The following is a 12,722-nucleotide window of genomic DNA, read 5'->3' as shown; positions in this document are numbered from 1 at the left end:
AATTGGTTCCGGGTTGGGGTGGGTTGGATTTAATTCGGCTATGTTTAATTTGAATTGGGCTTGGGGGGTCCAAATTTAAACTTAATAAAAGGGCTATTTGTTAAATACCCAATTTATTAGTTAAAATAATTTGTGAAAATAGCTAATTAAATGATAAAAATGATTTTTTTGCATGAAGATGATTTAAAATAATTACTTAATATTATAAAAATATAAAAAATTATTTTCTATATGGATAATGTAGTTAATGCATATGTAGGGTCTATTTTTGCAAAATATTATAGTTTTAAAAATGCAAATGTAGTTGTAAAAAAATACAATTCAAAAATATTTGAATACTTATATGAATATAAATGATGAATTTAGATGATTAAATCATTGTAAAGTAATATGAGTGATAATTATTGAAGATATATGTAATTAAAAATGCAGAAATAAATTTATTTAAGACATTTAAAAATTATAGATAAATTGTATAAATACTTGTGCATGTTTGTATACGTACGTACAATATTTTGAAAATATGTATGCACATTTTAAAATATATGAGGGAAAACTTAGGTATTAACAGCTGCCCCTCTTTACCCGGGAAGGATGAAAGAGTTTTTGGGCAAAGAAATGGTGATCAATTTTGACCGAATGAGTGTTTTGAAAAAAAATAAAGGTCGAACTCTGGTCTTTGAGTTGTCTACATATCCCTGGTTTTACAGGAATCAGGCCATGTGTAGTTCTGGACCCAACGATGAATGAAGCCGATGGAGTTGTTATAAGAATGGTAGCCGGTTTCAGCAGAGGTTCTTTTGTGAAGGGTAATGTCGGATGGAGTTATGATTATGAGTCTGGGGTATAACGGATATATTATAGCGCTGATATCTGAATAGTCACAGACCAAGGTGGGTAATTGATGGGGAATCGGTTATAATGACAAGGCGAAGATGGTATGAGCAGAAACTGGAGTGAAGGTTGCTCCTGTGTGAAGAACGGTTACCTCCTGGATTACCTGCAAAACTCAAAATACGATACATGCAAGTATATAGATTATTATGAGAATTTAAATGTGGTGCAGATTCCTTTTGGACCATGAAAGATTGTCTTTGGACAGTGCAGATGACGACCTTAGACTATGATGTCCTGGGCCATGAATTATGAGATAGGAGATTCGCAGGCCATGAAATGATGTTCTTGGGCCATGAGGATGGTGCCTCTGAACCGTGACGCCTTTGAATAATGATGTGCAAGTATTGAGAGATCCTTAGGCCATGATATGGTGTCTTCAGGCTATGAGGATGATGCCTTCGGACTATGACGCCATTGGACAGGTTGGCTATATGTCAGCCCATGAAGTGCAGAGATATGATACTGAAAGTGATAGCAAGACAAAGCTTAGTCTTGTGCGGAGTTTGGGGGCAGAGCTTAGCCCGAGGGAAGAAGATAATGCCTAGTTTAGAATATAGCAACATTTGTGCAGGGAGGGATGATGCTTAGTCCCATGGGAAGGCAGCACTTAGCCTTATGCAAATATGGAGGCAAGGCTTAGCCTCGTGCAAGATTGGAGACATGGCCTAGTCTCATGCAAAGAGAAAGCAACGCTTAGCCTTATGCAAATATGGAGGTAGGGCTTAGCCTCATGCAAGATAGAGACAGGGTTTAGTCTCATGCAAAGAGAAGGAAGTGCTTAGCCTTATGCAAATATGGAGGCAAAGCTTAGCCTCATGCAAGATTTGAGACAGAGCATAGTCTCATGCAAAGAGAAGGCAGTGCTTAGCCTTATGCAAATGTGGAGGCAGGGCTTAGCCTCATGCAAGATTTGAGATAGAGCTTAGTCTCATGCAAAGAGAAGGTAGTTCTTAGACTTATGCAAATATGGAGGCAGGGCTTAGCCTCATGCAAGATTTGAGACAGAGCTTAGTCTCATGCAAAGAGAAGGCAGTGCTTAGCCTTATGCAGGTATGGAGGAAAGTCTTAGCCTCATGCAAGATTTGAGACAAGGCTTAGTATCATGCAAGGAGAAGGCAATGCTTAACCTTGTGCAGATGTAGAGGCAAGGCTTAGCTTCATGCAAGATTTGAGACAAGGCTTAGTCTCATGCAAGGAGAAGGCAATGCTTAGCCTTATGCAGATGTGGAGGCAAGGCTTAGCCTCATGCAAGATTTGAGACAAGGCTTAGTCTCATGCAAGGAGAAGGCAATGCTTAGCCTTATGCAGATGTGGAGGCAAGGCTTAGCCTCATGCAAGATTTGAGGCAAGGCTTAGTCTCATGCAAAGAGAAGGCAATGATTAGCCTTATGCAGATGCGGAGGCAAGGTTTAGCCTTATGCAAGATTTGAGACAAGGCTTAGTCTCATGCATGGAGAAGGTAATGATTAGCGTTATGCAGATGCGGAGGCAAGGTTTAGCCTTATGCAAGATTTGAGACAGAGCTTAGTCTCATTCAAAGAGAAGGCAGTGCTTAGCCTTATGCAAATGTGGAGGCAGGGCTTAGCCTCATGCAAGATTTGAGATAGAGCTTAGTCTCATGCAAAGAGAAGGTAGTTCTTAGACCCATGCAATGTGGAGGCAGGGCTTAGCCTCATGCAAGATTTGGGACAGAGCTTAGTCTCAAGCAAAGAGAAGGCAGTGCTTAGCCTTATGCAGGTATGGAGGCAAGGCTTAGCCTCATGCAAGATTTGAGACAAGGCTTAGTATCATGCAAGGAGAAGGTAATGCTTAACCTTGTGCAGATGTAGAGGCAAGGCTTAGCCTCATGCAAGATTTGAGACAAGGCTTAGTCTTATGCAAGGAGAAGGCAATGCTTAGCCTTATGCAGATGTGGAGGCAAGGCTTAGCCTCATGCAAGATTTGAGATAAGTCTTAGTCTCATACAAAGAGAAGGCAATGATTAGCCTTATGCAGATGCGGAGGCAAGGTTTAGCCTTATGCAAGATTTGAGACAAGGCTTAGTCTTATGCATGGAGAAGGCAATGATTAGCCTTATGTAGATGAGGAGGCATAGCTTAGCCTCATGCAAGATTTGAGACAAGGCTGAGTCTTATGCAAGGAGAAGGAAATGCTTAGCCTTATGCAAAAGTGGAGGCAAGGCTTAGCCTCATGCAAGATTTGAGACAAGGCTTAGTCTCATGCAAGGAGAAGGCAATGCTTAGCCATATGTAGTGAATAAGGGGTTGCCCCGATTGATGTGCAGACCATAGTGTGGTACCCCAATAGGGCAAAGGGTAACTTTTCGTGCCATTGTTTGTGATTTTCTACTATTTTCCTTAGTATCTTCTTGATCTTTTTATTGGTAGCTTCCACAACTCCATTCATTTGAGGCATGTATGTTGTAGAGTTTTTGTGCTTAATATCGAAGGTTTCACACATGGATTTCATCAGGTCACTGTTGAAGTTGGCAGCTTTATCAGTGATAATGGACTCAGGATCTCCAAATAGTCAAACAATACGATCCTTGACAAAGTTCGCAACAACTTTCTTGGTTACAACTTTGTAAGATGCGGCCTCTACCCATTTTGTGAAATAGTCAATAGCTACCAAAATGAACTCGTGCCCGTTTGAAGCAGTGGGCTCAATCATACGGATGAAATCCATTCCTCAAGTGGAAAAAATCTAAGGGGCACTTGTTGCATTGAGCTCGTTTGGTGGTACCTTTATCATGTCTGCATGTACCTGGCACTGGTGGCATTTCTGTACGTACCAGATGCAATCCTTTTCCATGGTCATCCAAAAGTATCCTACTGTGAGTATTTTCTTGGCTAGGACAAAACCATTCATATGTGGTCCACAAGTTCCGGCATGTATCTCCTCGAGCAATCTGGAAGATTCCTTTGCATCAACACACCTTAATAGCCCCAGATCATGATTTCTTCTATATAGGGTCCCTCCGCTTTGGAAGAAGTGATTGGGCAGCCTCTGCAGCATGCGTTTCTGAATATGGCTTGATTCCTCTGGATATTCTCCTCTTACCAAATATTCTTTGATGTCGGGGAACCAAGGTTTTTCGTTCGTTTCTTCTTCGACATGAGCACAGTAGTTGGCTGGTTATAGATTTTCACCGTGATGGGATCGATGAAATTCTTGTCTAGATGTTGTATCATTGATAAGGTGGCTAGTGCGTCTGCGAACTCATTTTGAATTCTGGACACATGTTTGAATTCTATCTTTGCGAATCTCTTTAATAGTTCTTGCACATGATACGAGTATGGCAGTATCTTGGTGTTCTTCGTAGTCCATTCTCCTTGAACCTGATGTACTAGAAGATCCGAATCACCGATTACCAATAGCTCTTGTATATTCATATCGATGACCAGATTGAGCCCAATGATACAAGCTTCGTATTCTGCCATGTTATTGGTGCAAGGAAACCTAAGCTTCATGAATATAGGGTAATATTGACCTGTTTCTGACACCCAAACTACTCTGATGCCCACTCCTTTGAAGTTTGCAACTCCATCGAAGAACATTCTCCAACTGTCGTAAGCTTCAGCAATGTCCTCTCCTACGAATGATACTTCTTCATCAGGAAAATACGTTTTCAAGGGTTTGTATTCTCCTCCCACAGGATTTTTAGCAAGATGGTCTGCTAATGTTTGTCCTTTAACTGCCTTCTGAGTTACATAGATGATATCGAACTCACTTAACAGTATTTTCCACCTGGCTAACTTCCCAGTTGGCATGGGCTTCTGAAAGATGTACTTTAGAGGGTCCATCCTGGATATGAGGTACGTGGTATAGGCACAGAAGTAATGCCTCAATTTCTAAGTCATCCAGGTCAAAGCATAGAAGTTCGTTCCAGCAAAGAGTATCGTGCTTCGTAAGGTGTGAACATTTTACTCAAGTAGTATATGGATTACTCCTTTCTCCCTATCTTGCCATGTCCCAAAACACATCCGAAAGCTCTATCTAATACAGATAGATAGGGTAGAAAAGGTCTCCCAGGTTCTGGCGGGACTTATTCCTTGATTTTTTCAAAAGCCTTCTGACAATATTCGGTCCAACTAGTTTCGGCATCTTTACTCAACATTTTGAAGATGGGCTCACATATAACTATAGACTGTGCTATGAAGCGGCTGATGTAGTTAAGTCATCCTAGGAAGCTCACCACATTCTTTTTACTCTTTGGCGGTGGTAACTCTTGAATATCCTTAACCTTGGACGGGTCCAACTTGATTCTTCGGCGGCTGACAATGAGTCCCAATAGCTTTTCTGCGGAAACCCCGAATGCACATTTTGCGGGGTTAAATTTTAGATTGTACCTCCTTAGCCTGTCAAAGAACTTTCTTAAATCCACTATGTGATCTGCGGCCCTCTTGGACTTGATGATGATTTCGTCAACATACACCTCTATTTCCTTGTATATCATATCATGGAAGATGGTTGTCATAGCTCTCATGTAAGTATCCCCGGCATTCTTTAGACTGAATGGCATCATCTTGTAGCAGTATACTCGCCACGGTGTAATGAAAGCTGTTTTCTCTATGTTGTCTTCATCCATCCAAATTAGATGATAATTCGGGAAGCAATCTACAAAGGATTGGAGTTCATGATTGGAATAATTGTCGATTAGGATGTGCATATTTGGCAGTGGAAAATCATCCTTTGGACTTGCTCTATTTAAATCTCGATAGTCAACACACACCCTGACTTTTCCATCTTTCTTCGGAACTGGTACAATGTTGGCTAGCCAGGCTGGGTACTCAACTACCCTGAGGACTTTAGCTTTGATCTACTTAGTGACCTTCTCCTTAATTTTCAGGCTCATATCTGGTTTGAACTTTCTGACTTTCTGCTTTACAGGCGGACACATTGGATTGGTAGGCAACTTGTAAGCCACTATGGATGTGCTCGGACTGGTCATGTCATCATATGGCCATGCAAAGATATCCTCATACTCCTTCAAGAAATGAATGCACTCTTCCTTCTCTGACGGTGATAAGTGAATGCTTACACGAGTCTCCTTGACGGTTTCGACGTCTCTCAAATTTATTGCTTCAGTCTTGTCCAGGTTGGATTTAGTTTATTCTCAACCTCCCTGACAATTTCCTCAGGTATTTCATCCTCTTCTTCTTAGTCACTATCCTTATGTTGCATTGTCTCATTACATGTCACAATCATATGTTCATCAGGAAAAGTAATAATAAGGTTGTAGAAAGAAAATGTGAAAGATAATAATGAATAATAAATAGAAGTGCATTGATTAAATTTTGAAAATACCCCAAAACAAGTATGTCTCGATGAATCGAGCAATTATTTTGAAACAAAATCCGTCTTTGAAACAAAATTACTGAAAACACCTGAAATGCCTAGCATAGCTATAGAAATAAATTAGGCTAAATACCAAGCTACCTAGGGACTCGGCGGGCTCGGGATGGTATGGCAGTCTAATTCTTGAGAACATCTCCCTTCTCCATAGTCTGAATGGTGAGGCCTTCTTCCTCCTCCTTCTCAATTATCGCACTGCAATCCATATCCTCGTTCTCTAGGAACAAATTCCTCAGCCCAGCTAAAGCTTCTTCCTCTACAGTTCCCCATATTGTATCATCCTGGTGAAAAGTCTAACCCAGATGTGGCACTGGTTGCTCGAGAGGGTAATATGGATCACGCCATGGTGGTGACCAATCATTGTACTCCTGCCAGGTGTATGGGTATCCCAGCCCAAAAGTTGTGCCATTATATTTCAACTATACCGGCTTGGTAATGCCCTGGATTTTCTTCCCAAGCCTTTTGTTGGGTTCATACCCAGACCATGCTAGTATGCTTTCTATTTTGTTACTCCACCATTTGTCTATCTCAACTTCATTGACATGTTCAATGTGGTGATAGAATTCCCCTCCTAGCCTCTTTCTATTCTCGATAACGGGGATAGTTTGGCTGGTGTAAATGGGGTTACTTTCATCTCTATGAATGATAACCTCCTGATGGTTCCATTCGAACTTCATGGCCTGGTGTAGTGTGGAAGCCCCAGCCCCAGCAGCATGTATCCAAAGTCGACCCAATAGAAGATTGTATATAGCTGATATGTCAAGCACTTGGAATTCTACATCGAACCAAATTGGCCCCATCTGCAGGCAATGGTTAATCTCCCCAGTTGTGGCCCTTTGAGACCCATCAAAGGCTTTCATGTTCATACTTCCTGCCCATATCTTGTGGAAATCTTTGCCCAATCTTTTCAGAGTAGTCAACGGACAGATGTTGAGGCTTGAATCTCCATCTATTAAGACCTTGGCAATGAATGTGTCTTCAAATTGTACCGTGATGTGCAGTGCCCAGCTCTGACTTAACCCTTCAGGCGGTAATTCATCCTCGTAGAAGGTGATCTTATGACTGTTCAGCACTTGCCCTTCCATGTTGGCCATTTCTCCGCAGGTGATATTATTGGGCATATGAGCTTCATTTAACACCTTCATCAAAGCATTCTTATGAGCCTCTGAATTTTGCAATAGTGACAGGATGGATATCTAGGCGGGGGTCTTGTTTAAATGATCAACGACGGAGTATTCCCTCATATGTACTTTCCTCCAAAGATCATCCGGTCCCGTTTCGATAACAGGTTGTTTAGTAGCATCCTCCTTGCTCGATCCTTCCAAATGTTCGAGTGTATAGATCCTTCCCATTCTGGTCATTCCTTGTGCGGCATCAGATTCTTCCATCTTTGCTTTTCCCTTTCGCCTAGCTTCGGTTACATAATCCCAAGGTATGGCATTGGAGTTTAAAGGAGGTGTGGTTGCTACTGTCACTGTGAAAGGTGTGGCCACTTTTATCTCAAATGGAACAAGTGTGGCTGTAGGTAGAGGTACCTATACCTCAAATGGAACCGATGCAGTTACCTCAACTTTGACTGATGATTATATTTGTACCACAATAGGAGTGAGTGTGACTACAGGTTTAAAGTCATCGCCTTCCCGAATAAGCCCGATTGACCCGAGAGGATTGTTACGGAAGTTTGGTGCAGCTTCCTTTGCCTGTATGACTTTGTTGTCAATCAATGTCTGTATCTTATCTTTCAATGTTCGGCACTCGTCAATGGTGTACCACTTCATACCCGAATGATATGCACAAGTTTTGTTTAGGTTGACCCATTGAGATGAGTTCTCCATTGCCACAACAAGAATATGGGTGATATAACCAGCAACCTTTAATCTTTTGTACAGTTGGTTGATGCGTTCAACAATAGCGGTGTATTGTCTGGGTGGTTTGCAATCAAAGTTAGGTTGGGGTTTCTGGTAATTTGGACGAATTGGAGGTGAATGATAGTAGGTTGGCTGGGTGTTATAAGTGTGATAGGCGGTAGTAGGTTGAGAATATCTGGGAGACGAGGGTTGGTATGTGGGTGGAGGTGTTTGTTATCTAAGCGGAGATTTTAGGCCTTGGGCCACCATTACTGCCCCCACTTCTTTCTTCTTTGGTATGCCACCTTATTGCAATGCTTTGTTCGTGGCCTGTAGTGCCTCGAAATTTGTCACCGTCCCGTTTTTGATACCCTCTTCAATCCTTTCCCGAGTTTTATGATATCAGAGAACTTGTGATTCTCAATGACCATTAGCCTTTTATAATAATGTGGGTCCTGTGCCCTGATAAAGAACTTGTTTATTTGTTCTTCTTCTAGTGCTGGTTTAACCATGGCTGTTTCCAACCTCCACCGAGTAGCATACTCACGAAAAGTCTTAGTTGGCTTCTTCTTTAGGTTCTGGATATAGAAGACATCTGGTGCATTCTCCGTATTGAACCGAATTGGTCCATAAATTCTGATGCCATGCTCACCCAATTGGCCCACTTCTTAGGGTTCTGGCTTATGTACCAGGACAGGGCATCTCCGGTAAGACTTCTCATGAAGAGCTTCATTCGAGTCATTTCATCTTTTTCGACCCCCACGAGCTTGTTATAGTAAGTTCTCAAATGAACCTTGGGATCACCTGTTCCATCAAACATTTCGAACTTGGGAGGTTTGTAACCCTCCAGCAGTTCCACGTCTGGTTGTATGTACAGATCCTCATAATTTAGACCTTATATCCCTTTACCTCCTTCAACACCCCGAACTCGACTTGTCAATTTCTTGAGTTCCTCGGCCATGTTCTTGATGAGCAGGTCCTTCTCAGCCAATTCTAGTGTATAGGAGATTGGTTGAGTCTTGTCAGAGTATAGAATATGAATTCTAATCGTGAGTGGATGTATGCTAGATTGGAAAATGGATTCATTAATCCTAGATTTGTTGTTGGGGTTGAGGAGTTCGTTGCATTTGCTAAAAGTCATCCACAATGCATGTTTCCTTTTTGGCTTAATACATAGTTTACCACCCAACCTTTGGCCCAAATCCCCCTTACACACTTTCTGTGGACGATAATAACCTTACACAAGAAACCTTTCTAAAGTGTATCTAGTACCCACCTCCTTTGACCAGATCCTGTTAATAAGACATCCGTGTATGACACATAATTTTAACCCATTACCTTATAATAACTAACCCAACCCTAACTGACCCTACCCGACCCACAAGGTAAAAGCGTTAAAACCAAACTTACCCAAGTCAGTACTCAAAATTCGATACATCTAGAAGGAGCTACTATAAAGGCGATTCCGGCGACCATCTCAAGCTACGCTTTCATCGTGGATTTCCGGTGGATTTATGCGGTTAATAGGTTAGAAATTTTCTTCTCCTTGCATTACCCATTTATTTTAGTAGTGGGTGGGTTGAATCTAGGTTTTTTTTGAAATTTCTTCTATTTTGCTTAGGGTTATCAGATTTTTTAAAAGGGGAATCTTTTGTCATTATTGATATCACTGTGAAGTTGTCGTCTTGTTGCCTTTACAGATAGTTTTTTTATAAAAGAGATTTGTCTTGTGTTTGCAAACCGTGTGTAAAGTTAGGGTTTAACTGATTATTGTAATACCATTGCTTTGAACAATGTGATATGCTCTTGTCTTTGTCTCCACTTTTATATTTCATCTGTAGTTCTTTATTTTCAATTATTGCATGTGAAAAGTCCATTTATTTGTCCCTTATTTGTTTGCAGATAATGTTTTTTAAAATCATTACCCTCAGGTGGTACCATGATGGGGTATTAGTTCCTGGTAACTTTGCTCGTTATGTGGGCGGTAGTCAAACATTGACTTTAGATGTAGATGTGGATTTACTGTCTCTTATTGAACTAATGAACTACACTAGGATATATGACTTTCAAAATGTGGCTGAGTTGTATATTTGTCCAATGGATAGGACAGATAAATTGGTAAATATTCTAACAAACAAGGATATTTTAGACATTTGTAATGAATTGGAAGATGGGGATACCTTAGATATTTATGTAACTCATGCTGCCCCTTTATGTGTTGTTGACATAAATGAGGCTAGTAAAAGGGTTGGTGGGTGTAATAGTGGAGCTTTTAAAAGCACAACTGTCTTAGAAGAAGAGGAAGATAGTGAATCTGAATCTGAATCTGCACCTGCTCATGAACCTACCCCTTCCCCTTCTCCTTCTCCTGAACCTGCTCTTGCTCCTGCTCCTGCCCTGCACCTTCAAGAGAACAAGAGAGTGGACTAGATAGTGAATCAGACTTTGATAATAGTGAAGGTGAGGATGACAATGAGAATGATTCAAACTTTGACAATAGTGATAGTGATGAGAGTGATGGAGTAGATTTACATGTTCCTGATAATAAGGATTATGGATCTGATGTTCATGAAGAATTTGTAGAGTGTAGGGATGAACTGAGGAAGTATAGGAGGAAAAGGAGTGAAAGGCCAAAAGATAGAGGTGATATTAACCTAGGTGATGCAGGAGTTGATATTGGTTTTGATGAATTAAGAACTGGTAGCAAGCAAGATAGGTACACAGGCTTAGTAGGGACAGATGAGCCTTACTTTGGGTCTTCAGATGCTGAAAGTTTTCCTTCAGATGCTGAAGATGAATTTGATGAAGAACATAAGCAGAAAATGGCTGCCAAGAGGAGGAAGAAAGCCCTGATATTTGATCCAACCGTCAAGAAAATAACCTGAGAGTTGAGGCTGATTTTTGAGAGTGTTGAACAATTTAGGTTTGTTGTTAGTAAGTACGCAATTCAGAAAGAGGTCAAATTGAAAAGTATATTAATGAACCTGGCAGGGTGAGGGTAAGCTGCATGCATCCAAAATGTCCATGGATCTTGGCTGCAAGTAAAGATGGCAGATCCAACAATTTTAAGGTAAAAAGGTATTGTCCTGTCCACAAGTGTTACAAAACAAATAAAAACAAGCTTTGCAACTCCAAATACCTAGCAAAGCATTACAGGGATAAGATTGTGTGTCAACCAAATATGAATGTTTGGGAGCTAAAGAAACTCATTAAGGATGAACTGGACATGTATGTTGGTAGGTCTACTGTACATAGAGCTAGAGCAAAAATTCTAAAGGAGATAATAGGTGATGTGCATGCTGAGTTCAAGAGACTCTATGATTATAGAGATATTCTGTTACAAACAAATCCAGGTACAACTTGTGTTGTGAAAGTAGAAGATCAAGGTGAAGGCAAGCTTGTCTTCAATTCATTTTATGTTTGCTTCTATGCTATGAAGAAGGGATGGTCTGAAGGTTGCAAAAGGATAATTGGCATTGATGGTTGTTTTCTGAAAGGCATTTGTAAGGGTCAACTTCTTATAGCAGTATCAAAGGATGGAAATAATCAAATGTTTCCTATAGCTTGGGCCATTGTAGAGGTTGAGAACAGTTTCACTTGGACATGGTTTTTGAAGTGTGTAACTCATGACTTAGAGCTTCAAGATGGAAGGGATCTTACTATCATGTATGATATGCAAAAGGTGAATATATTCTTTTGTTTCTGTTTTCTGTCAATATTTATTTTTTCTAATTTTTGTTTCTGTTGGGAACTAATTCAATTCTTTTTATGTTTAAGGGATTGCTTAAAGCTGTATCAGAAGTGTTGCCTGAAAGTGAACATAGGTGGTGTGCCAGACATATATTAGCAAACTGGTCCAAAGATTGGAGAGGATTAGAGAGGAGAAATAACTTCTGGAGGTGTGCTAGAGCATCATGTGTGGCAGAATTGAATTTTCACCTGGACAGTTTGAATATGCTTGGGAATGGGATATGTGAGAGCCTCTTAAGGTATAACAAGGAAACCTGGTGTAGAGCATACTTCAACTGTGACAGGAAATGTGATATAATTGACAACAATATGTGCGAGACATTTAATGCTTGGATACTTGCTGCTCGGCACAAGACAATTATCACAATGTTGGAGGAAATTAGAGTGAAGATGATGGAGAGAATAGGAAAGTTGAGGGAGTTTGCAGATACATGGATATGTGATATATCCCCAATTGCTATGAAGGTGTATCAAGATAACATGGCACAATCTATGAGGTGTACAATCAAGTGGAATGGTGAATATGGCTATGAGGTTTAGGATACCTCATTAAGAGTGGTGTTGAAGCATTGTGTGAATATGCAAGCTCAAACTTGTACATGCAGGTCATGGATGCTGAAGGGTATCCCTTGTGCCCATGCCATTGTTGCTATGCATTTCAAGAACCTTGACCCAATTAACTACATATCTCACTGGTACCACAAATCCACCTATCTGAAGGCATATTCAACATTCATCCAGCCTGTGTCAAACATGCAGATGTGGCCAACATCTACCAATCCACCAATTGAACCCCCACCAATTAAAAAGATGCCTGGTAGACCAAAGAAGAAGAGAAAAAGAGAAGAAACTGAACATCCTAATTCTGGAAAG

At 40.7% G+C, this 12,722-nt stretch overlaps 1 protein-coding gene across 1 annotated transcript; it reads left to right on the top strand.

Moving 5' to 3' along the window:
• Window positions 1-11,106: 11,106 nt before the first annotated feature.
• LOC107831289 (uncharacterized) lies at window positions 11,107-12,389 on the top strand. The gene is made up of 2 exons (XM_016659045.2): window positions 11,107-11,781; window positions 11,877-12,389. Exons 1-2 carry the CDS (start codon window positions 11,107-11,109, stop codon window positions 12,387-12,389), a joined length of 1,188 nt encoding a protein of 395 aa, XP_016514531.2.
• The last annotated feature ends 333 nt before the right edge of the window (window positions 12,390-12,722 follow it).

Source organism: Nicotiana tabacum, chromosome 22 (genome assembly GCF_000715075.1).
Source record: "Nicotiana tabacum cultivar K326 chromosome 22, ASM71507v2, whole genome shotgun sequence".
Classification (NCBI taxonomy): Eukaryota; Viridiplantae; Streptophyta; class Magnoliopsida; order Solanales; family Solanaceae; genus Nicotiana; species Nicotiana tabacum.
Note: the sequence above shows the minus strand (reverse complement) of the source record. Positions and strands in the feature narration are given on the sequence as shown.